At 44.8% G+C, this 24528-nt stretch overlaps 1 protein-coding gene and 2 long non-coding RNA genes across 3 annotated transcripts; 2 read left to right on the forward strand and 1 right to left on the reverse strand.

Moving 5' to 3' along the window:
- Positions 1 to 464: 464 nt before the first annotated feature.
- On the forward strand, positions 465 to 5934 carry LOC120850616. Its single transcript, XR_005718193.2, has 3 exons — positions 465 to 704; positions 1761 to 1851; positions 5736 to 5934. It is a non-coding gene; the product is annotated as an uncharacterized LOC120850616 (long non-coding RNA).
- A 2057-nt stretch (positions 5935 to 7991) lies between these two features.
- LOC115332590 lies at positions 7992 to 14733 on the reverse strand. Its single transcript, XR_005718191.3, has 2 exons — positions 14531 to 14733; positions 7992 to 10797 (listed from the first exon to the last, which is right to left on the reverse strand). It is a non-coding gene; the product is annotated as an uncharacterized LOC115332590 (long non-coding RNA).
- A 330-nt stretch (positions 14734 to 15063) lies between these two features.
- LOC8030273 (ER membrane protein complex subunit 2) lies at positions 15064 to 24126 on the forward strand. The gene is made up of 8 exons (XM_002399572.4): positions 15064 to 15162; positions 15869 to 15982; positions 16087 to 16151; positions 16973 to 17058; positions 17513 to 17798; positions 18542 to 18652; positions 19278 to 19382; positions 23303 to 24126. The coding sequence occupies exons 1-8, from the start codon at positions 15120 to 15122 to the stop codon at positions 23369 to 23371; spliced, it is 879 nt and encodes a 292-aa protein (XP_002399614.1). The 5' UTR covers positions 15064 to 15119; the 3' UTR covers positions 23372 to 24126.
- The last annotated feature ends 402 nt before the right edge of the window (positions 24127 to 24528 follow it).

Consider the following 24528-nt stretch of genomic DNA (forward strand, 5'->3'; position numbering starts at 1 on the left):
CCCCCAACTGTTCATTAAAAAACGCTTAAAAAAAAACAAAAAGTATGCCGGCCCGTTGTTTGTGCCCTTGCTCCCCTTTCCTTCCCCCCCCCCCCCCCCCCCCCCCACCACCACCACTGCCACCACCACCACCACCGTTTCCTTACGTCCGAAAATCGCACCCACTGTATTTCTGCAGTGGGCGTACACCCAGTACATCCTCAAAAAAGACAACGGGCCGCCATGACTCTACCGCCATGACTCTACCGCCATGTTGTTTGTGTTTCGCGGCATAGAGAAGAGCACGATACCACCGCACAGAATGATTTTCCAATTTTTGTTTCTTACCGCATGTCCATAAAAATATACAATAAAATAAAAACTAATGTTGTTAATTAAACAAGATCTATTAACTTTGCAAATACAAAACAAATTTGTTATGTTTACATTCAAACGTGTTTCAATTTCTGCGGATCTGTTGTGTCATGGCGCTCACCAGTCCTGTGCACAAGGTACACAAGGTACAAGGTGCAGGATGTGTGAGATATTTTACTTTTTGGCTCTTCTGCAAACATTATCAATGGTGACATTCCAATTGGTTCTTTGAAAGATCGATAAGCGCATCAGGAATGAAATAAATGTCATAACTATACTCTACTAGACGAAACTTCCTTGCTTTCACCCAGCGGCCCAAGCACGCAGAACGTTACATCGAACCTGCGTTGGTGAGTTGAAACTCTTGTGTTGCTTTATACATAATAAAATCATAGTTGTACCGAGCGAAGGGGTGTAATGAAATTTTTTTTCTCTGCTGTTATGAAATTCCTGTGATGTTGCCGGTTGCTGCGTCGTTCTCATGCCGTGTATTTTTGACCGCTCGTATGTGTCGAACCTGGGCTGCTGTTTTCAATCCGCGAAATAGTTACATTTGAAGTGTTATGCTTTTTTGACGAATGCATTATTTCGTAGCTAACACTTGGCAAAGTCAACGATCCCTACAAAAATTTAACTGTTTAAATCGAACTCTAATGCCATCCTTTTCCCTAAAGCATTCAAGTGCAGAAGAAAACTATTTAGAATTTACTAAGCTTGGCGAATTCGCAAAACTGTAATTGCGGATCGAAGCTAAAACGTGCTTTTCAGGCAACGAGGTATTTATAGTTTTAGTGTGTGGGGCATGTAATGTTCAGGCACTTAACTAGGGCATGCAATGCAAATGAAGCACCTTGTAAGGGCAAATCCCGATACAAAGTTTTTTCTTTTTCTTCGCTAAGCACTTTCGCCGCTTTTTGCTGATAAGGCCTGCAACATTGATTAGTATCAAACTGCAATTCACGGGGAAACACGTTTTTTTTTTTTTTTTTACATGTGAAGTTACATATTTTTTCTGCTTTGATATAGTGAATGTTTGTTCAAGCTGTTTAGTTGTCTTGCGTGAATAAATGAGGTGAAGCTGGACAGCATTTGACACCTTTACTTAAGTAGACAGTTCTGATGCTTAGAAAAAGTGTCGCATCAGTAATATTAAATACGTTTGTATGGGTCACAATATAAGATTTTAAATGTGCCATTGTGAGTTTCAAAGCAAGAAATTCCTTTCATGAAAAATGCATAGAGTTCGACAATTTTTTCACACAGTGTCTTAGCTTAAAACTTGATAAGAGGATGTCTTGCACTTCTTATCTATGTGACGTCGTGCCCAAACCGGCTTTCTTGACAGGCGTGCCATGCATCGAAATGGGTGGTACATGTAATTTCAGGTTGCTACCTTTTGTTTCCAGACGGTGGTTTAGACATTCTTGTTGTGCTCACTGGCATGCGTGCTCTCGTGCTCTTCTGCGACACGCCGGTCGTCCCAGCATCTGACACAAGGTGCTGTTTCGGTGGTTGCCTGATGAAAATCTGCTACTGACATTTAAGGGTACTATTATAGTGAGGGTGTACAACATCGTAAGAGGTCTGTTTGATTTGCCTGAAGTGGCTGAACTAGTTCAGCAGTGCAGGAACTGGCGCATTCGATTCACTCTGAAGTTGCACAGCCGCTGCACTGGCACATTCGATTCATCCCAGTTGTAAACGAGTTCAGACCCAGTTCCTTAAAAGCTTGCATTAGCTCCAGAGTCAGTTCAGCATCTGTGCAGAAGCAGACAAGAGCAGATGACACTCCTCGCCCATCTCTGCTTGTGGTGCCATTTCTCGGAGCTCTTGCTCAAATGTCTGCAATGTTTAACAATAACGCCTAGTGAGAGGTTACATTTCCTTTCACTTATGAAAATAATGCACCCATGGTGGACACAGAATCAAGATCCTAACCTAGGGGAGGAATGTGCTCAATTATGATATTCTGAAAGCGTTTTACGCACCTGCTTGCACCGGTTTGGCTCCCTGTGGTAAGCGTTGAAACATTGACTCAAGTAAATTGTTCCTTTTTGATGCTATGTGGTGCTATGTTCATATTCTTCTTAAAAGACACAGGAAAAGTATCACACTCTTGATAGCCCCCACCTTGAGTAGCTCTTGGATGCAGACTGACGATCCCAATACATTGCAGAGGTCTGGGATTAAATACAAGGGCACTTGCATGCCCCATAGCTGAGCATAATACTACATGCTTTGTCCGCTGGTATTTGTGGACGCCCACTAGTGGGCCTGGGAAAAACGCAGAGAATCGGCATTGGCATGCTAGTTCCACGCCAATCTTTCTTGAGAATCGGAATAAATGCTTCAACTTGACACCAAAGTGACGGTTGATAACTGTTTTTGCCAAAACGCTCTCGTCAGGCCTTCGTCTTCGAAGTGACCGCTCCTGGCCGTGCACAGCCGCCAGTAACTCCAGACGTGAAATCATCCTGATGCTGCGCATCTATCATCTAAATGCAAAATTCTAGAGACTTGGCCTGAATCTACTATTGCTAAATGAATGTGAAGGAATCTGGACAAATGCATTTCATCCATGAAACTTTTTAGTAGACTGGAGCAAGGAAACATCCACAGAAAAGACTTCGTTTTTATACATTAAAACTAAGGAAATGCGAATGGTCTCTTGAAACTGCGAATAATTACATGTAGCATACAACATGATGCGGTGAAACAAGAGCTAACAGATGCAGGCGACACCCTGTGCTTCCGCTCCGAAAGCCGATCATAGCGCCAGTCCTAACGCGGCGGCTGCACTGGTTCTGCGCCCTCATGGCAAAACAATGTTCATTTTGGGCACACGCGTTTTGTTGGGCATGATACATAGTCTTTATTGTTCTATAACTAAGTGGTTCAAGGGGGGTGACGTGTTTTTCTAGCGGCATAATGATAAATAAAGAGTTTGAGCAAAGGGGTAGTGCTTAAAATGACACAAAAAGAGGAGCACAAGCATAAATCACCATTCATATTCACCACGAATTATACCCTCCTCATGTAGCACCATTCGGGAACAAATGTATTTCTATAAGTATCTGCATTCCGGAATACTTTTTCGCCGTTTTGCAGAAGTATCTCAGGGATATCCCGTTACATAAAAGGCAAATTTATCTCAGTACCTGTATTTTGGGCCTCAAAACGGAAGTATCACAGTATTTGTATTCCCAAATACTTTTTGTAGTATCTCTGCCCAGCCCTGTCACATGCACACCTACATAATAGCTGCAGTTAATTTTTGCAATTTTGCTGCAAGGTTTTATTGTCAGATCAACATGTACCATCATATCCCAGATGTTTAATTTCTTAATACCCTGCTCATTAGGTAAGTCTTCCCCTAGTACGAAAGTGTGTTGCAGGGAAGCAAACCTGACAAAAACAAAACTGCCGTTTACAGTACGAGTGTCTTCTCCACAGTGCACCAAAGCCTATCGAGAAGTGCACTCACTAAAGCTAGTGTGGCCACCTCAACAAACTTAAAATAATGAGGACTATTAGGGAACCTAAGTGTACTGTCCCTGTTCGATACGAAGGTAAAATCAAATAGTGTGTTAGTCCAATCAAGTCTGTATTTTTGAGAACAGGCACCATCCTACCATAATGATCCAGCAAGGTACTAAGCTCCGAGTAAATCTCAAATAGCGAGCAAAAGTCGAGCTTTTCGTGCAGTGTTGGCACAAATTCATCAGAGTATTTTGGTTAATTTTAACGGCATATAGCAGGTTGAGGCCTTTGGTGCAACAGTCGCATCAGTGAGCCTTCCAAGAAGCATGAAGTTTAATATGCTAACTGTTTCAATTGTCGGTCCCTTTGACACATTTGCTTTGCTTCAATGTAACCTGTTCTGCAGCATTATCTTGAACGAATGTTGCTGCCGGTGTTTTTGCAACAAGAATAGCATGAATGAAATGGATGCAAAAAGTTTATTTCAGCAAAATAAGACCTACCACAAGCACAAAATAAGAAATGAACTAAATGCAAACTAAAAAGAAAAAAGAACATTAACAAAAAAAAAAATAAGAAGCTTGTTGATCCATGGGCATGAGTGCCTATCTTGTAGAAGGAAGTTGTTTTCACAACTTCCTAACAGAAGACATTTCTCTATACACCACCTGAGAGCATGCACTCTCTAGCAGTCTGGCTGCTCCAAAAGACCTAAATTAAAGAAAAGAAAGACATTAAAAGCAGCATACACCAAAGCATAAAAATTAAAACGAAGTGTCTAGCGTTACGTCCGACGTAACCCCTAGTTACGTACAAACCTCCGCCTTCCCTAAGTTCACGGGGGAGAGAGAGGAGGGCGGGGAGAGGGTTAGGTGTACGCGTTTCAGAGCTCCGTTCGGACGTAACGCTAGCCACAGCGAAATGTAAATTACTAAGCTGTTTTTGTCTTGTCCCCCATAGGAATAAGCAGCTGTACATAGTACTTTTCTTATGCTAAATATAAGTGAAAAAAGAGAGTATTTGAAATGGAAAAGCACACTGTTGCAGATGAAAAGGTGTGACCTGATAACCAGTTGCAAATTATTTCATTAAACTTGTGTCCCAACATTTATTGCGGTGTTGTGAGGAATCAGCAGACGCTGACAAGGTTTGACCAGAGGAAAATTGGTGACTCCCTCGCCAGAGGGAGGAGGCAGTGGATGATGCTTTTAGTTTTTGTTAATGTTTTAGGCTAGGTGGTGGAAGCTGCCACCCATTATAAAGGGTACAGCTGTTATTATCCATATATTAGTCTCGAGAGCAAGTTTTTTTTTTTTTTTACAACAATTGTTATTGAAATTGTTGGCGACGATGAGTGTTTGTACCGAATTATAATAATAATTTGCAACTAATTACAGGGTCACATGCCTTTTTAAATATATCAGTCAGTTTTTTTCATATCAAACTCTAATAATGAAAAGAAAGAAATACGCAGGTGGAAACATAACAAAGGTAAAGAATAACAATAAACATAACAAGGGTAAATCATACCTGCCAAGTTACCCGTATTACCCGGGAGATTCCCGAATTTCGACCAATTTGTATGATTGCCAGAAAAATCTCCCAAGAAACCCCCCCTTCCCTCCTTGCACTTAAATAAGTAGTTTTTGCCGTCGTAACAAACGGCTGCTACGATAGCGAGGCGCAGCAGTCCTTCGCTAGCATGAGCAGTGCAATGTAAATATAATGAAGTTGTCTTCATTTACATTTGTTATCAATGTCTTTTTAAAAATCCTTTACCCCCCCCCACCCTTAGAAATTCTCTCGGATTTGGCTTTTCCGAACTTGGCGGGTATGGTAAAAAAAGTTCAAGGTCTTGAAAGTCATTTAGGATAACCTCTGCCTATTTTTCTGCATTCCAGTGACAATACATCCTCGACTGCATGAAAACTGTATGCCACAATTAGGTTTTCTGGCTAGACACTCCTCGTGAAAGAGGGATGGACAACCTGCACATTGAATAATGCCAACAGCACCGGCACAAAGCAGAGGCTGCCTGCACAAGCAATGAACAGCATAAGCGAAGTCTTTTGGTCGCACTTGAGAAACAATAAAATTTATTATGGGAAAGTCTCGTCATTCTCTTTAGAATGCAGTTTAGTAAGTGGGTCCTCATTGACTGTTGTCAGAAGCTTACAGAGGTAAGGTCTTTGCCGGATGCTATGTATTGCATGTTAGCTACTGTGAATAAGCCACAATCTAGAGTGCCGCCTTGACTTTGTGAGCCGCCTTGGTTGCTCCGAGGCAAGACCGCTGGCCTACGGATCCCCATGTGGCGGATTCGAATCCCGGCTGAGGTGCCCGCAATCTGACGGAGGCTTATTGCGGAGGAGGCGCCGTGTAACCGAGCTTTCGGTTGCACGTCAGAAGATCCCCAGGTGGTCCAAATTAATCCTCAGTCCTCCGCTGGGGCGTGCCAGATGCCCGTCGTTGGTATGGCACTTAAAACCCCCAAATTTAGCTATGACTTAGCCTCGACTTTGTGCAGGTTTTATAAAAAACAATTATAGTGGCCAATTGTAACTTCAGAATGCTGCACGGTTGCTTGACAAAATCAGGAAGAACATCGTCAATATAACCATATGCAAAGACAGAGTTTGGAGGTGACCCAATGTTTGATACTGAGAGCCAATGCAGTGACGTGATCGCTCAGTCGTTTTGGAGCAGCTCTTGGACCAGCCAAAAGAACTTTTGGAGCACAAGCGCACATTCCATTTTCATTCATAGCACTGCAAATATACATTAAGATTCATGTGTTGACCTGTCCAACTAGGCAGAGTCTACTTTACCTTCTCACTTATGAGCAACCTTTTGTTATCATCGATTGCACAGCAGGATTGATTTCCTCAAGCACAAAACTAGCAGTTTACTTGCGTGCAGACGCACCAGACACGGTGACAAGAAGATGACAGATGAAGGACAGCATGAATTGTGGTGAATTGTAAATTTAGGTATGGAATCCCAGTGACATAATGCTAGAATACAACAATTTTGAGTGCCTAAATTTGTTTCCTTCAAGTTCTAGAGATTGTAATGAAACTGCAGTTCTTAATACAGAAAAAAAAAAGCACTTGTCATTTGATTATGAAACATCAATTATATTTTATACCTAGAACTTCATAACAAAACAAAATGACCGCATCTCCACGTGGTGAATGATGTTGATTGGGGCGAAGCTCTCGGTGGTGCTGATGATACTAATTTTATTCATAGGTAGTGCTGGGCTTTGGGTTGCGTTGGTATGGAATATGTGGTAGGGAACGTGGTTATATATGCATTTGACAGCAGCGCCCTCTCCTGTATAGACGTTGAGCAGCTACATGCAACGTTTCATCCATGACATCCCCAGCTCTTGAGTTACTACCACATCTCAGAGCTCCCTACTCGTCCCGCAGTCGTGGCCGAGTGGTTGAGGCGATGGACTAGAAATCCATTGGGTCTCCCCGCACAGGTTTGAATCCTGTTGACTGCACAAACATCTTTTCTTTTTTTTTAAGAAGACATGGAATGGCAATTGATGTGAGCACGGACGCCGGACAAGGCTGGACCCTCAGGAGTTTCGCCCCTAAAATGGGCCTGTAAATGATAAATATGCCTTCTTATAAACAACTCCGCCGAACTCGTTAAGGTTCTTCTCAAGCTTGCATTCTCTACTTCTGGTAATTTAACTGCTAATTCACTCACACCTAGATAAGAGTGACAACTAAACAAAAAAAGTTGGCATAAAACATTAACTTAAAGAAGAGTCCACATAAATATATTTGCTATACTGAAGTATCCTTGCTAAATCTAGAATTGGAAAAAGATACCTCCACGATACTGCAGTCAGTCTATCATACATACAAGCCAAATTTTATTCAAAAATCGTCCAGTCTCGCTCTGGAGGCATGCTTTCCCCTTAGCACACAGGTGCGCTGCAGCAAAGCAAGACACAAAATCGCGATGCCTACTCCGCGGTTGTCGCTTCACTGCAGTACACCAGTGAGCGGTGAGAAGCGCACTCCACGAAACTAACCCGCCAGAACAGAATGCGAAAATTATTGCGGAACTTCCGAGTGTTAGAAATAGTCTCAAATAAAATATATTCTAGAAAATAAATGAGGTCTTGACAACTAAGCTTTTGGCAATTAAAAAAACACTGGGTTTAATATAGTCGAAAGTACAAATTTAGGCCATAGTTCCCAAATTTACAAATTTGGGAACTATGGTGGTTGCATACCACCATCGCACAATGCTCTTGCTCAGAGTCTTGCAGGTAGACTGCTGTATAGTTCTTCTCTCGCGGTGCTTGGTCTCGCCTGGCTGGCAGATGCCGCATCCGGTCCGACGCCAGCCAGTTGCATCTTCATAGCGCTGGAACCCACGTTTGAGACCCCTGATGCCGAAGAGTGGGTGTTAACACATGCCTTTAAGAACACAACATTCGTGCCCTCTGAGCTTCGTAGGCGACTTCAGGGATGCGCCCGGCAAAATAGAAGAAAAAGGGAAAAACACAATGGCACTCGCTTACACGAGTAATGTCTGTGTTTGATGCGAAATCAGACCGAGTTAGTATGTTATATGACGTAATATTCTAAAGATCTGCCAACTTGCACAATCCTATTGTTCCAGCCAAATTGCGAGTTGTTAAAATTAAGTTTTGGCGCAATGTTGGCCAGAGTTCCTCAGATTTTGGTCAAATGCAGCAAGATGTAGCCCTTTGGCACAAGTATCACATCACTGCCAATGGTCTGGAACTTTTGTACGCAATAGCTGAATGAAAGCATCTCTCACCTGTTTGAATTTTAGTCCCTCAGCTAACAGAACAGCTTGAAAACCACCCCAATGTGGAAATGTTTTACGTGTTAAGTACCGCACAATATTCATAACACTATCAGACAGAGAACTGTTGGATCTTACACATGTCAGTTCTTTTTCAGTAAGTGAATAACTTTTGTAGAGAGGAATTAAGTCTGCCCCTATCATACTAAGGTGAAGTGCCTTGTTGTGGAACATTCCAGAAAGTGCATGCTTTCTTATAACTGTCACATTTCGTGGTCTGCCTCCTGCGTTTAATCAAACTAATGCACAGTTTTTCGGAAAAAGTTGCCCCACCGATTGTTGTCTATTAGCTGCTGCTGAGATACATCCTCTCGAGCTGCACAGGGTGCAACAGACTATGGCAAGAGCTGCACCTGGTTGCTAGGGAAGGTTGTAAGACTGCTAAGGAATGCCTGAATATCGACCAATTTTTCATTTAGCTCTCGTTCACCGCATTGAGCCAAGGAGTTAGCTGTTGGTTTGACTAGATGAACTCAACCATGGAGTACTTAAATTCATCAGATTGAACTAGTAAACATGTCTTTGACAAAAATAATCCCTGGACCTTCTTTTTTTTTTTTTTCGAAGATACATGCAACCCTTTTTTGGTCGTCTTCAAATGCTGCTAGATAGGTTGGATAGTTCCTAAACTTGGCCTGCAGGAAAATGGTTCTACAGCAAAGCTGTGGCGGGATGCTTGCCTCCAGTGGCCCTGCTCTTTGTCGCACATGCTGGGCTGTCCTCCCCCAAGCCAGAAAATGGATTATCAGACACATGCAAAGAACAGTGGCACCCTATGCAAGGTCTCCTCCATCCCAAGCAATGGTGGGGGATGCAATGGTGGCAGTATGGTTTAGTGCCTTACACTGCCTGCGAGACCCTTGCTTCATGCTCAATGTACTTCACCCACGCTGCTTCCCTCCTCTCACCGTGCTTCGGAAAGGGCACACCACCTTGCTCCCCGAGGAAGTGACTTGTAGGCACTTCTCTGCACTAGCTTTCCCACCTGAAGCATTGCCAGTGGCACCGGCTGCTTGCTCCCATGTCTTTACAGGAGCTGTGCTCCCCGAAGAAGAGGCTTTCGGGCACTCCTCTACACTAGCTTCATGCTCACCTTTCTCTGCAAAAGCTACGACTTCCAAGAAAGTGGTTTTAGGCATTCTGCACTAGATTTTCTACCCGAAGCATCAGCAGTGACAAGGGCTGCTTGCTCGCAAGCCTTTACAGAAGCTGTGCTTCCCAAGGAAGTGGCTTTTGGGCACTCCTCTGCACTAGCTTCACACTCACCATTCCCTCCAAAAGCTGTGCTTCCAAAGGGAGTGGTTTTCGGGCACTCCTCTGCACTATACTCCGTTTCACCTTCAGTCCGAGCGCAGTGGACGCTATAGGAGCCATCCCAGCCAATCCAGCGTTGAGAGGGTGGCATGTGACCTCGAGCTCCAGGTGTCGCTCTGCCCAACAGGCAGGTCACGCAATTTTCTCCTGGCGCTGGATCGGCTGGAATGGCTTATGGCGTCCACTGCGCTCGGAACAAAGGTGGAACGGAGTATAGCTTTTCTACTCAAAAAAGCTGTGCTCCTTGAAGATGTGGCTTTCAGGCACTCTTCTACACTAGCAAGAGGCATGCTCTCCCAGGTTTGCCCTACCTGACTATCCTTGCTGTGGACTCAAACACCACCAACCAGCCTGAACCCAGCACCATGGCTCTACTTCACTGGCACATCAGACGGCTTGCCTCGTGTGTGCCTCCGCTCAGCCTTTCCATATGTGACAACTGGTTGGCTTCTGTCCAAAACGAGCTCAGAGGCCATGCAGGCACCTGGTACAGGAGAGCCTGCAGATTTTGACATCTCTGCACGTGATCAGCAGCTGCTTCACAAGGTGCACAGGTACTCTCAGGGGAGGAAGCAGCAGAAGCAAGTGGCAGAGGTGGTGCGGAAGCAGCAGGAGAGCAAAGTGGAGGAAACTCAACCTCACAGAGCATGGCTGGTGGAACACTTTTGATGGTCCAGCCAGCACTTGAGGAAGCCTTCATTGCATCCCCTAGTACTCCTGCTGAATCCTGGCCCTGGCCACCTTCTGCACGATGTTCTGCACCTGCTGGTCCATGAACTTGGCAAGAACCTGCCCACATAGTTGAGAGTGCCCAACTATTAACCTCTACACTAGAGCACCAAACCTGACTGTCAGCCTAACTTAATTGTCTGAGTTAGTGTCCATTTAAAATTTTAAGCAGTGTTTCATAAAGTAAAGCATACCTAAAAACTACTTGAAGTAAAGTTAGAGTAATTATGTACATCAAGTTGAGTAGTAAGTATACAAGGCGTGATGCAGTTGAAGTAAAGTACAATAAATGCAGTCTTTTTTTTTAAATAAAGTAAACTGTGGTCCACTTCATTCCCACTCTGAGTGTCTTTCAAATCATGGTATGCATAGGTACTCAAGTGTGTTGTAATATGGGAATTATTCGCGGTACTAGCGGCAAATATCAGACATAGCCAAGAGGCCACCCAGTACTTTTTTTCTTTCCCCGATGAGCTACACATGGCTTGCATTTTCGTTACATCAGCAGTCATTACTCCGTACCATGCTCCTACCTTCTGTAGCATAAATTTCACACCTTCAAACTTGTACTTCTTGGCCAGAACAAGTAGGAATGACATTGCATGCACTTATAACTGCCAGTCCTCTGAGAGGAATGGCCAGAAGAGGTTTTGAAAGAAATCAACACTTTTGTATGATAACAACCTACCACTTGGTTGTTAGGTTGGTGCAAAATTATACTCTACCTCAGAAGTCGTAGGTACTATTTGGAAAGCCAAGGACATCGGCACGAGTTTTGAAAGAGCCTAGATTTTCCTGAGCCCTCACGAAACAAACCAGTGCCCAGATCAATGCATTTGTCCCTGTGTGTTTCCCAGAGCTGTACGAAACATCCAAGACGAAGTATGGTTAAGAGAGTTCAAAGGAACCATTTTCCAGCTCCAGTAACAATATGACATGCAGATGCACACATTCTATGTGCAGTTAATACCAGCGGAACCAATGATATCGAAATCAGAGTTGAAAAATGGTTCTCTAAAACTCTGTTGTCTTCTAAGAACTATGAAAAAGACATTGTTCTCAAAGACAATATGAAGCAATGCATCGTCTGCTTATGCACCTCCCTAGGTAAAAATATACCTCGCAGTATTTCTCCAGAGTTAACCTAGCACCGTTTAGCGATGCAAATTTAGTAAGACCAGGTTTGGAGAATGTACTTGAGGTAGGGAGTTGTAGTTTCCTTGCAAAGTACTAAAAACAAATACTTCAAGTTAAGTTCTTGTGAACACTAAGTATAAGGGTGATTGTAATTTTCATACACCCTCAAAAGTAAAATTTTTGAAAAACTTTTTTTTAGGTTTACGTGCTAAACGCAACGGAGGGCACAGGAATATTTAGACCACCGGGGGATTTTTTGTTGAGCAACCGAAAGCTCACATTACCACGGTGCCTTTTCTGCAATAAGCCTCCTTCACATTGTAAACACCTCAGTCAACATTTTTTCTTAAGTGCATTGCAAGTAAATATGCACAGATGCCTACTTGTACGGCTACTACTGTAGCCATCCTTGCGATCGATGTCTCTATATTTGTGCTCGTCGGCACAGACGCCATACCTTATTGCCCATCTGGCTTGGGTGGATGCCGTCGCAATAGTGGGCGCTACTAGGGTGATGGTGTTTTTCTTGTTGCTCGCCAGAGAACACCATTTATAAAGTGCTTATATAAGAACCGGCGCGATGCATCGAAGTAAAAGGGCTTTTTCTTCTTTTTAGGTGTGGTCACGAGCTGGGCTGCTGTTACTTGGCCGTCGTCCGTTCCGAACATGGTGTCAGAAGCTAGCTAACACCGTCACTATGGCGGAAGGTGACCTCCGTATCCAAGTGGTTTGCGTCGGAGCGTCGAGACTTCATCCTTTAGCACCATTCACTTTCACCAGCCCGGCGGAATGGCCGACTTGGATTGCAACGAGGACAGTCAGCAATGGATCAGAGTTCTTTGCAAACAAGTCTTTCACGGTATGCACCATGCGCTCTACTTCACCGTTACTCTGGGGGTATCACGGGCTGCTGTCTCTTCGTCATCGTCCATTCCGAATGTTCCTGCTAAAAGGATGTGACTATGTTCTGATTGTAGACTACTATACTCTGTTTCACCTTGTGTTGTACCGTAGGAAAGGCTACAAGCGCGAGCTCCTTGCTCTAGGGCACATCTCGGCGGCACAAGCTCTCAAGCGTCAAGGGCAGCTGCCAACGCTAATAGCTCACGCTTCTAGCCTTCGCTGCGGTACAGCATAAGGTGAAACAGAGTATACTCAAGGTTTCCTGAGGTCATCTCTCTCTGATCTACATCTGCGCAAGCAGCCATCTCGGCTGTCAAGAGTTGCATGGCTTGCTATGGAATCCCGAACGTCGTGCGGACAGATATTGGATCGCAGTTTGCATCTCACGAGTTTGCAGACTTTGCTCAGGCGCAGATTTCGCCACGAGACTAGGAGCCAGCGATACCCCTAGAATAACGGCAAAGTAGAACGCATGGTGCGTATCGTGAAGAACTTGTTTGCAAAGAGCACCGATCAATACCTGGCTCTCCTATCGTACCGAGACACACCCGGTGTCAATGGTGTTTCTCCTGCCCAGCTGTTAATGGGAAAAAACTAACTCGACTTCCTGGTCTACCAGAACAACTTCAGCCATCACTGCCAAGCCATCAGAACTTCAAGGCAAGAGATGCCGCAAACATGTCACAACAGGCAAACAACCACAATCGCCGGCATACTTCAGGACGTGTGGGTTAAGGACGTCAATTGCCGAGGCAGTATCCTCAGCTCCGCTCAGTGACCACAGTCATATGTGGTGGAAACGCCCAGGGGAACTCTGCATTGAAACCGTCCGCATCTAATACCCTTCTCAAAAGGCCAGTCAACAAAGGAACTGCCAGCCAGTGAACAAAATCAAGGACCAAACTTACAGCAGTCTACGCCTGGTGAGGGTCAACCAGCATCATCGCCAGAGCCTCAGCAAGGGCTTCGGCTGAGACGCAGACTTTGCGATCGTGTGAATGGACCGCCAAGGCGACTGACTTATAGATCTTAAGGGGAGATGTATGGGCACTACTAAGGTGATGGTGTTTATCTTATTGCTCGCTAGAGGACACCATCATTTATAGAGCGCTTATATAAGGAGCGGCGCGTGGAAATAAAAAGGGCTTTCTTTTTTTTGGTTGTGGTCACGAGCTGGGCTGCTGTCACTTGGCTGTCGTCCGTTCCGAGCAGTCGCGACCAATCCACTGCTGCTACTCGTTGGCCAAGCCGCCGCGGAACTCGAACCCCTCTTCGCGACAAAACTCGCGCTGCAGGGAGCTTACCTCCCGGTAGTAGTCATTCATAACCTGCATCTCGGCAGCGTGACTACATTCCAATGACCAGATTTGTTGTTGCACACGCTAGCACTAACGCTGGTGGTGTTAGTGCCGACGTGCACGATGGCAACGTCAAAATCGGCAAGCCTGTCAGACCGTGAAAACAAGTTCTCAATCCTAATCCCACTAGATGCGGCGACCTCAGTAGCCCTCCGGTCAATCGACGAGAAGTACTGGTTCGAGTAAGGATCACCGGCTACCAAAACACACGAGGCACGTGGGGAGTGCGACCACGCTCGTTTACAACCCGATACAACATCCAAATTAACGCGTTCAAAGCGCAAAATACAGAAAATGGCAGTAAATACTAATGAATATGGTTAAACAAATAAGTAATCAGGCAAATGACAAATGGAACGCTTCAAATGAGTGCAAAAAGCTTGCGTGAAACCAACCCAGAACTTGACCAGTCGCAGACTCGGGAAGGGCAGTGACAGCGGTGACAGTCGCACGAGGCTGCGACACCAGAAGTGATGTCACCCTCAACTACCGGTGTCGAAGGAGCTATGCCCAGACAGGGCAAGCTACTTTGACACCGGAAATGACGTTTTACTACTTCCGGTGTCGAAGGAGCCGTCTCCGTGTGGACATGGCTCGAGCGACGGCCGTCGGAGCAGACACTCCCATCTGCAATCAACACGGAGGCGCACCAAGCGGGAGCGTATGAACTACCTTCGGTGGGAAGTTGTGCGCATGCGCTAGGCATCGCACCAGCCTCTTGGCAGTGATTTCTTAAAATTCAAACTCGGTGGCCACACTTTCCCGCTTACTACCTATGGGCTCCAAGATTACCGATACCACGCACGCGCAGACCCTTCTCGAAGAAAAACGATTGTGTACGACTCTAGGTGGCGCAGGCTACCGCCCATCCAGCGCTGGTAATTGATTGTCACAGTTTATTGCAAGATAAGCCTTATCTCCCGTGTCTCCATCCATCACAGCCGGTCGTGTTGTCCATTGGTTCATGTATTCGGCACTTCCAACATGGCTACCGGCAGCATCGACATACATCGCATGAATTGGGAAGGTTCGTGCCCGTTAATTCAGAACTATTTATCTTCTTTCGCAATTCCTTGGAAATATCGATAGACCTAAACATTCTGTAAAAATCCGGAGCATCTCCGACTCCTGGTTCATGCAGTACGGTACAACAGCGTATTTCCCTACTCAGCCTTGAACGGGAAAAAAACGCGACAAAAATTAAATATGTCCTCACCGGTAAAATTAATTTCCGTTGTTTGAGCGTCGCGGAAACTGTCGTCGACTCGGGGCGGTCTCCGGATAGCCACAACAAAATCAGAACATCACGGTCCACATCGTACTACTGCCATAATGCCGAGTTGATTCTGGTATCAATCGCGAATCATTGAATAACGCTTGGAAAATATTCTGCGCTTCCAGATGAACTTGAACGTAAGTACGGTCTATATACACCACGGCTGCACGTACTACCTTTTACACGCTGCACCGTAAACTCGAGCCTGCGGCGGTTTTTATGACGTGGTGTGACTGGCGTTTGTATGCATGTTTATGACATTGGTTCCATGTAAAGAGGGAGCTTCCGTTAAAATTCAGAACGACGTGTCGACGTTTCACTAAAGTTTCTTCAGCCTGGAGAAGCTAGGTCTCCTCGTGAAGCGTCGGCACGCCGTTCCGAGGTTTACCTCTTCGCGTTCTTCTGCCGGCTTCGCTCCCCTTTTTACATTGGTTCCATGCAATTTACGGGATTCCAGGTGCTCGGGAGACTCTGCGCCAGTGGAGGGACGAGAATGACCGCCGATCGGAAGAAACCGTCGAGATCTGGTACAACGTAATCGCGAAACACGTCAACAAGCTTGGCGACGAAAGTAAGCTACCTCCACCCACACACGCGCATACTACATCCACATATGCAGTCCCAACACGGGTGGTCACTGAACCGTGCTCATTGCTTGCATCCCCCCTTTTGCAGAGTGGGTGGTCTATGAACAAGTATGCACGGCGGCGCTGGACTGCCATGAAATGAAACTTGCGAAGGTGACCGATTTGTTCAAACCTCACATTTTGTCCTCTCAGATGCCAGAGTCTCCAACTTTAAGCTCTGGCGTCTCCCAAGCCTCCAGCGCGCATGCGCAGCCTTAGCATGAGGAAGGGCAATAAGCGCCCGCTGGCAGCGGGTCATCCAAAAGGGATGCCCTGCCACTCTCACCCTGCCAGTAGCTGTGTGGAGTGAAAGTATGTCTGCTTCTTGCGCAGGGGTTGCGGTAACGTCAGAATGCCGAGCTCTGATTGGCTAATAAGAATAATACTTACTTTATTCCTACTTTGAAGGGTTTGATCCAGGTGCACAGGTTGAAAAGATAGTGGGTGGTCCTCGAGGCAGCTAGCCTCGAGGTCTACCCACTATCCCTCCAATCGGAGCCAATGAGAGCTCGGTGTTCTGATGTCACCGCAACCCCTGTGCAAGAAACAGAAAAACTTGCGCTTTGTATATCATCGAGACTGGTCGCAGTCCGTTCTGACCGGGTCTTCGATCAGCGATGTCGCAGAACGTTGCTCGTTATCATCTTCTAGTGTTTAGCTCCAAATCTTTATCTATGTTCTTAACTTGCTGAAACTGTGCGAGCAATGTGTTGGAGGACAACAGAAAAAAAAAACCTCACATTTTCTGGCTTCTAGGTTACATTAGCAACCCATGTTGTCGGACACTAAAAATGTTCTGCTAATAACAGGATGCCCCTCCTTCACTCGGGCAATTTTTTATGAACTCTAGTGACCAGCTACGGCCATAATTTACCACCAAGTATATATGTGCATTTTGACATCTATGTGCTTTTGCTCCATCTTGCTTCGTGCAGGAGTGCCTGTCCAAACTCAACGAGGAGTTCCCGGGAAGCTTACGGGTGAAGAAGCTGGAAGCAATGCAGCTGGAGGCCTTGGAAAAGTAAGAGCACCATGGGAAAGCTGGAAAAGCCGTGATGAAAACTGTACACCTGTCTCTGCTGCAAACCACCCGATACTGAGGCACAACTCATGAGTCGTAAATATTGGACATTGAAGACTCCGAAGTGATGTGCCAACTTGCAAGATGGCTCATGTCAATTTGATCGCTTAGCTTGCACATTGATGGCATAAGTTCAGTATACTAGCGATGGACCCGTCAACTAATGGACCCACTGACTGATAGACCCGTCAACTGATTCACTAGTTATCTGATGGACCCGTCAGTGATGGAGCCAATAACTAGTATACCCATCAACTAAGCTACCCAGTCACCCGATAGATCAACCGATGGACTTATCAGTTGACAGGTCTGCAAGTTTACGGGTTGATAGCATCTGCTAAATCCACCAATGTTTGATTACAACAGGTCGCATCTGTTTTCTCCAAATGCGCAGGTACGAGGAGGCTGCACAGTGCTACGAGTCCCTGCTGGGGCAGGAGGAGGCCAATGCAGTGGTGCACAAGCGGCGGGTGGCCCTGCTGCTGTCCCAGAACCAGGTGGCGGAGGCCATCCGGGAGTTGAGTGACTACCTCAAGCGCTTCATGGGCGACCAGGAGGCCTGGCTGCAGCTGAGCGGGCTCTACCTGCGCGAGCAGGACCTGCCCCGGGCCGCCTTCTGCCTCGAGGAGCTCATCCTGTGCAACCCCCACAACCACCTCTACTACCAGCGCTATGCCGAGGTGCGCCCCTCTCTCTCAAGATGTGTGGGGAGGAGCACAAGGCGAGAGGGGAATTGTATTGCTGCTCCTCTACTTTCTTGCAACGCACAGTCGGTTTCCTCGTAAGCGACGGAGAAAAGGCAAAAACAGCGTGCAAAGATTGAGGACGGAGAATAAGTTAAACAAGACGGAGCTTGCCTGTTTAGCTCTTTATCCTGTTTTCAGTATGAAGAACTAAACAAGAAAAGTGCTGTCCTGTTTAAACAAGACAATGGCACTTGTCCTCTTTAGTTTTTTTATTCTCTGCCTGTATTCTTGTTTGTTTTGTTTTTGTGATGAACCAGCTTGCCCGCACTGCCGCCTTGATACACAGGAAGAAGGGCTACGATGTAGGCAAACTATTAACCTGAGAGCACCAACTTACGGCCTTACCAACTAATGGGGTTTTAAGTTAATTGAGTCTAAGTTGATGGTTTTACAAGTTAAAGGGTCTGTGGTTGAAGGGCCTGTTAGTTGACACGTCTGCAAGTTGATGGCTTCAGCAGTTGATAGGGGCATTGAATTCTTTATCTAGAGCGAGGACGACAAGCGAGATACATTGTGGCACTACCTGCATATGTAGACCTACTCTCAGTGCTCGTATTCAGGTCAAATATACAAACTGGTAGAAATATTTCGGTTTTTGTCACACTTGACTGACCCCAAAACCTAGACAAGGATTAGTACTCTAACAGGAGCTTACTGCCTGCACACATGCATTGCAGGTCCAGTACACAATAGGCAACTTTGAAACGATGGAACTGGCAAGGGCATACTTTGCACAGGCCGTGAAACTCAACCCCAACAACATCCGAGCACTCTACGGACTTTTCCTGGTAAGTAAATTTCATGGGTCCTGACCACTGTACAAGAACTTTCCAACACATTTTTTCTGAGGAAAGCCTAACAATTCATGTAATTCTTGGGTTTTACAGTGATGTTCGCATGATTAGAAGAAAGAAAAGAAAAAAGATGCTAGATTACAGTTGCATTGCCTCTGCACAAGCAGGAATTTTAAATTTAAGAAGGAACCTAAACACTCCTAGCTCATGCTTAATACCTGGTGTTTGTAGGACATGTCACTGTGTGCTTTGATTCACAAGTAGCGCAGTGCCTGACAAGGTTATGATTTGTTGTAAACTCTTGTTACAAGCTGTAACAAGCCCCACCATTTATAAACAAATTTTTTTAGTTTAGAACAAAACATGCCCCACCACGTGTAAACAAATTATTTTAGTTCGCAACAAAAAACTCAGCGAAAGTCACAAAACAGAGATGCCGGTTAGGAAGGAGGGTCCCACTGTACTTCTAGTCAACGTGTCTTCAAAACCAGCGGAAGACACTTCTAGCGACTGTCTAGCAATAAAAGGTTGTCGCTTCTCGGGCCTAGGGAGCTCGTAAAGATGCAAAACAAGAGGCGGTCGTCGGCACCTACGACACTATGCACATCGCTCGTTCCAGGCGTCCAGCCACATTGCCTCCCTGCCCAAGTGCAGCGTACAAAAGAAGAAAGACAACCAGCGGTATGCGGCTTGGGCCTCTCAGCAGATCACCCGAAAATACCAGGTGCGCACCGTTGCCTTCAGTTTGATTTCTATCGCTTGTTTACCGCCAAGCTCGCTCGTTCTCCTTTAGCCATTACAAGCCTCATCCGTATTGCCCCTCGCGAACAAGACTGATTTTGTGCCGCACCTCGTTGGAGATGTGGCGCGTGCTCCGCTTCTCCAACGTTTTCAGTGCGTGGCCGATATAAGACGCTTAAGCAGGGTATAAATTTTTTATTTTTTTTTAAATAGTAAGTACAGACCATTTGCTGAATCCCCCAAGTGCCCCGGCCCACACTCGAGGAATCATGGGAGCGATGTTCCTTCAGCTCCCTGGTGATTGGTAATTTCAACCAATTCTATGGTTAAGGGGGGACACTACCCAGAAAAAACAATTTCTGCAAAAAAAAGTTGATTTTGAAAAATGTCATATTTACATCCACCAACATATAAAGTGTATTCCCAGAAAGTTTCATTAGTTTACACTGCATAGTTAATTTTTTATAAATTATTTTCGGTCCACCAATGCTAAAGAAAAGGTAGAGGTTGGAGCATTTTGAACGCAATTTTCTCTATTCCACTTTTTGGCATAAATTTCACTTTAGGAAAACTATCGTTTTGTTATTATGCAACTTGGATTCATTTTTATGAGTTTTTCTGGGGTGAAATTTTAAGGGGAAGATAACTATGAGCTTGTATTTTTTATTTTTGTCATTTTTCATGTTCAAGAACTAAAGGTTTGGACAAAGGATGGAAATCTAAAAAACTGTATTTGTGTTTATGTGGCTTTTTTGTCATGAAAGATGGTATAACATAGAAATATAGCTCCATAGTTATCTGCTCTGAACTGTCCTAATGCAATATAACATATGAAAACGACAAATTTATAAGTGATTTCAAAACAATAGTTTTCCTACGCAGACGTGCCCACTTTCGTCTTTGAACGTTTGTAATTTTTTTTGTACTTCACCCAGGTTAACAAAAATTGGCAGAAATGTTCTCAACATCAACAGAAACAAGCCCTGTTAATATAATTTAAATCGGACAAGTGGTTCGAAAATTTACTTTTTTGGGTAGTGTCCCCCCTTAAACAGTTTTGAGTGTAATTCGACCAGTCATATCGCTTTTAAAATTTCTCGTCAGTGTCAGCGTTTTCGATACTGTACATGCTGTCCACCCTTCAACCTGGATGAGCTGCAGAAATCCCTTACATTATTCTCTTACATTATTATCATTCTCACGCAGCTTCAAAGACGCCGATATTAAGTTAGAAACACTAAAAATACTATAAACAGCCCCGCTGACTCCGAGCTAAATCCTGGTTTTTGTTGTTGTGAATTCTCGGCTTTTTTAAGCAATTTCTGCTAAAACTACAATCACGAGAATGATAATAGTGTAAGATTTCTGCAGCTCAGCCAGGTTGAAAGGTGGATCACATGCACAGTGTCAAAAATGCTGACATTGGCGAGAAATTTTAAAAGTGATATGACAAGTCCTTGGGCTATAAAGCGCTTGTTCAGGGTGACTGAATTACGCTAAAAACTCGGGAACCATAGAATTTGTCGAAATTACCAATCACTAGGGAGCTCAAGGAACACGATTCCCATGATTCCTTGAGTGCGGGCCAGGGCGCTTGGGAATATTGCAAATGGTCCATTAGATTTATTTGACTTAAATCAGATTATTTTGATTTAACTCACTATAGCTAGAAACAAATTATTTTTTACCACCAGATGTATTTTTCGACTTGGCAAATTGACTGATGAATCCGTCCCACCACTAATAACAATGCGGAAGAAAGGATTTCTGTAAAGTTCCTTTGACTTTTTATTTCTGTAATGTCATACTAAAACAAAAAACAACCCCTTTTTTTTAATTTAGTGAAAAAACTTTTTTCTTTTTCTTTTGAGGTTTGAGTTTATTGCAATAGGACAATATTGTCCTGGTTTTTGTTTCTTTTGCGTTCTGATTTGGTTGCAATGGGACATTACATAATGACGAACGGAATGGAAGGGAGATATCAAGCTCGACGCTGTAAAGAGTGTTTCTTTTTGTTCATGTTCAGCCCTGTATAAACCTTCAATGATTTTGATTTAAATATAAAACAAATGCACGTCGAAAGCATCGAGTGATAGACAAACAGTAAACAAAAAGTATGTTTCGGGGAATATTCTTGAGGGAAAGATTCAATTTAAATCATCAAAATAAAACTGGTCAGATTTAAATCATCATAATAAAACTGGTCAGATTTAAACCACAATCTAAATCACGAGTTAGATTGTATCATTGATTTTTATTTTCTACCCTGTTCTAAACACACCAGTGTTCAAGACGCGTTGCAGGTGCCACAATTAAAATGAAACGAGCCTACATGAATTTATATTGTCGCGAGAAAGTTTAAAAGAAAGTCGTAACGATTTTGTTGCCCGTCTGGACTGTTGACGAGCAAAGATGGTTGAAGTGGATTCTGTTGCGTCAGAGTATGTACAGTCTTTGCCAGTACGAAAGACCCAATCGAAGCAAATGGCCGAGATGGCGGATGGTTAGAGCACTTCAGCCGATTTCATGTCGCTCGGAGAGAAGGGAAGTTGTTTCGTCAGTGTGTACCTATTCGGTTTGGCTGCATCAAGTTTCGCTCCCCTTGGAGCGATATAGAATTGTCGACAACACACTCTGCCAGCCACTGTCTCAGCGACGGCCCGAAGAGGGTCGCAGCTTTGGGGTGGTGCCCCGAAGTCATTGAAAGGAACCCGGCAATGACCCGGGGAAGGCTCCCGACCACCGAAGGGGAAAGCTGACCTCGGCACCGACTCAACGGCGCCGAGGTTTTGCTCTTCTGTTAGCTCCGTCTTTGCTAACTCAGCAAGGCTTATCACCAGTCCTTCAAACCTAAACCCTCGAGTCCAACGGCTTTACCCATTTTAAATACTTCACTAAGTTTCAATTCGTTACCAAGCGCTAAGCTAGTCATTGCAGGGTAGTATCATTTGCGAAGGAAGAATGAGCCCGAGTTGTCACGACAAGAATATCCAGTGCAGAATGCCAATGCACTTATAGTCCGTTGCAACCTAAGAACGAAGGGCGAGGGTAAGACGGGCCGGGGAGGAGGAAGCAGACGGAACGCTGGAGAAGAGAGGAGGAAACCTCCTTCTCTCATTAGCGTTCCGTCTGCTTCCTCCTCCCCGGCCCGTCTTACCCTCGCCCTTTGTTCTTAGGTTGCAACGGACTATAGAAACAAAATTTGTGCGGACAGTACACCTATCCACCAACATTTACCGAAGTTCTTCCACGTCGTGAACAATCTCTCAGTATCCATATTGTTATTCTCATCTCCACCAATTTATGTGCGCCCCGGCCAATTTGATCAGATGTTATCGACATCTGATCAAGAGATCCTGGCAGACTTGCCAAATGCCACGTTTCAGGGTCTAACCGTTGGAGAAGAAAAAGGGTGCACGGTGTTGGGAGAAATGAAGCTATATTACACAAAGGGAGAAGAAAGAAGAGTGCTAAGAAACTAACATACAAATGTACAAAAGTTATCGATAGTCTCGAACGTTCGTTTGCACGTGACGATCTGACGCTCGGTCTCTGCTGTTGATGGTCGGTACAGTCCACGTCTCGAACTACTCGGTTGTGGGCTCGTTTCGAGCCACTGCGTGGAGTTGCTGCCACTGGTTTAGGTCATCGCCGAATCTGTCGCTCAAAGCTTCATCGGCACCCTTGCGTCCATCTTCGGGTCGTCGCCGAAATCTGGGCTCCGCTACTTCGAATGATGCTTCTCCTTGTGCCTCTTGCCCGCTTCTCTCTTCTTTAGCTCGGCCGTGGAATGCGACACTCGGCCACGCGCTACGAGTGGGTCTTTCATAACGGTGGAGACTGTGTAGACTGCACCTTGAGGGTACACCAGCCGTTGTCAAACCCTCCGTTTTGTCGTTGCAGGAACGGCAGTGTGAAGACTCTCAAGTAAAGCTTCTGGAGGGCATGCTAACCTCCCTCCAGATAAACTGACAGCAGCACCCTAGGTGTCCGCCCCAAGTGGCTTGTAACTTTGTATTTATACGAAAACAAAACGACGCAACATTTCGTTGCCTGGCGAGGTGCTGCTTCTGTGATTCCGATGTCGCGTGTGGCATTCACCTTTGGTTGATGTACAGATATCTACCTTTTTTTTTTTTACCCCTAGTATTTCTGTGACAGAGTTCATTATGGGACTGTGACAGTATGGTTTGGTTAAGAGTTCAGAGGAAAATCCTCCCGCCTCTTTTTACTTTAGCGGAGCGAATGGTGGAAAGGAGGCAACCTTCTTTCCAGCATTTGCTCCGCTAATGTGGAAAAGGGTGAAATGAGCTTCTCCTGAATTCTTAGCCTGTCACAAACTAAAGTAATCTTACTGGTTGGCAGAATTTGGTCTTTATTCAATCAAATTCGTGCCTGTTTTATAGCCAGCTTCAGCTAGTATCACCATGAAGTACTGCTAATACTTTATTTGCATTCAGTACACTTAACAGCCAAGTTTTAGATTGCGAGCAAGTGGCCCAGTTGTCCAATACTGTCAATAATATATTATAATAAGCGTTAACATTCCTTTGTACGTCATCCAAAAATGGCTACAGTGTGCTTTGGATACAACGGTTGAGGGACACTCATTTTGTGAAAGGTTGTAGTACATTGATTTCGTTTGAATTTAACTCAACATACTAATACAAACTAAAACTGGGAGAACATGACTAATAATACTGAGAATAAAACACCGTGCTGCAAAACATTCTTTCAATATTGAATGTTGGCTTCGATCAAGCTCCGGGAACCCCGGCCGAATGAACCGTAAAATACCGGGCAAGCGCCCACTCAAACTTTGCAGATGATCGCAAAAAAATGGGGGATGGGCGCTTGTCCAGTCATCAATTTTACATATAAATGTACCGTGCGTATTCACTCAGATCTTAGAAATGTGGTAATGGGCGCTTAAAGGGATACTTCAACGAAATTTGAAATATTCCCGTCGTGTTCAAAAATAAGTTGAATATGATCCACAATATCCGTAAATGACAATCGGACGTTTGTAGTATTTTGAGCCTGGTGGCTGTATTTTTCGTTATAAACGGCCCCCCTCTGGCAAGTGCTCGGAGAAGGCCCAGCGGAGACTACGTGACATCCAACGCAAT

The sequence above is a fragment of the Ixodes scapularis genome, unplaced genomic scaffold (assembly GCF_016920785.2).
Source record: "Ixodes scapularis isolate PalLabHiFi unplaced genomic scaffold, ASM1692078v2 PGA_scaffold49__6_contigs__length_1374808, whole genome shotgun sequence".
Classification (NCBI taxonomy): domain Eukaryota; kingdom Metazoa; phylum Arthropoda; class Arachnida; order Ixodida; family Ixodidae; genus Ixodes; species Ixodes scapularis.

Bases quoted from the DNA above. Each gene is read 5' to 3' on its own strand.
- LOC8030273 (XM_002399572.4), top strand. From the start codon at position 15,120: ATGGCTACCGGCAGCATCGACATACATCGCATGAATTGGGAAG. The intron at 15,983-16,086 runs GTAAGCTACCTC...CCCCTTTTGCAG, and splicing joins CAACAAGCTTGGCGACGAAA to AGTGGGTGGTCTATGAACAA. The intron at 19,383-23,302 runs GTGCGCACCGTT...TTGTCGTTGCAG, and splicing joins AGATCACCCGAAAATACCAG to GAACGGCAGTGTGAAGACTC.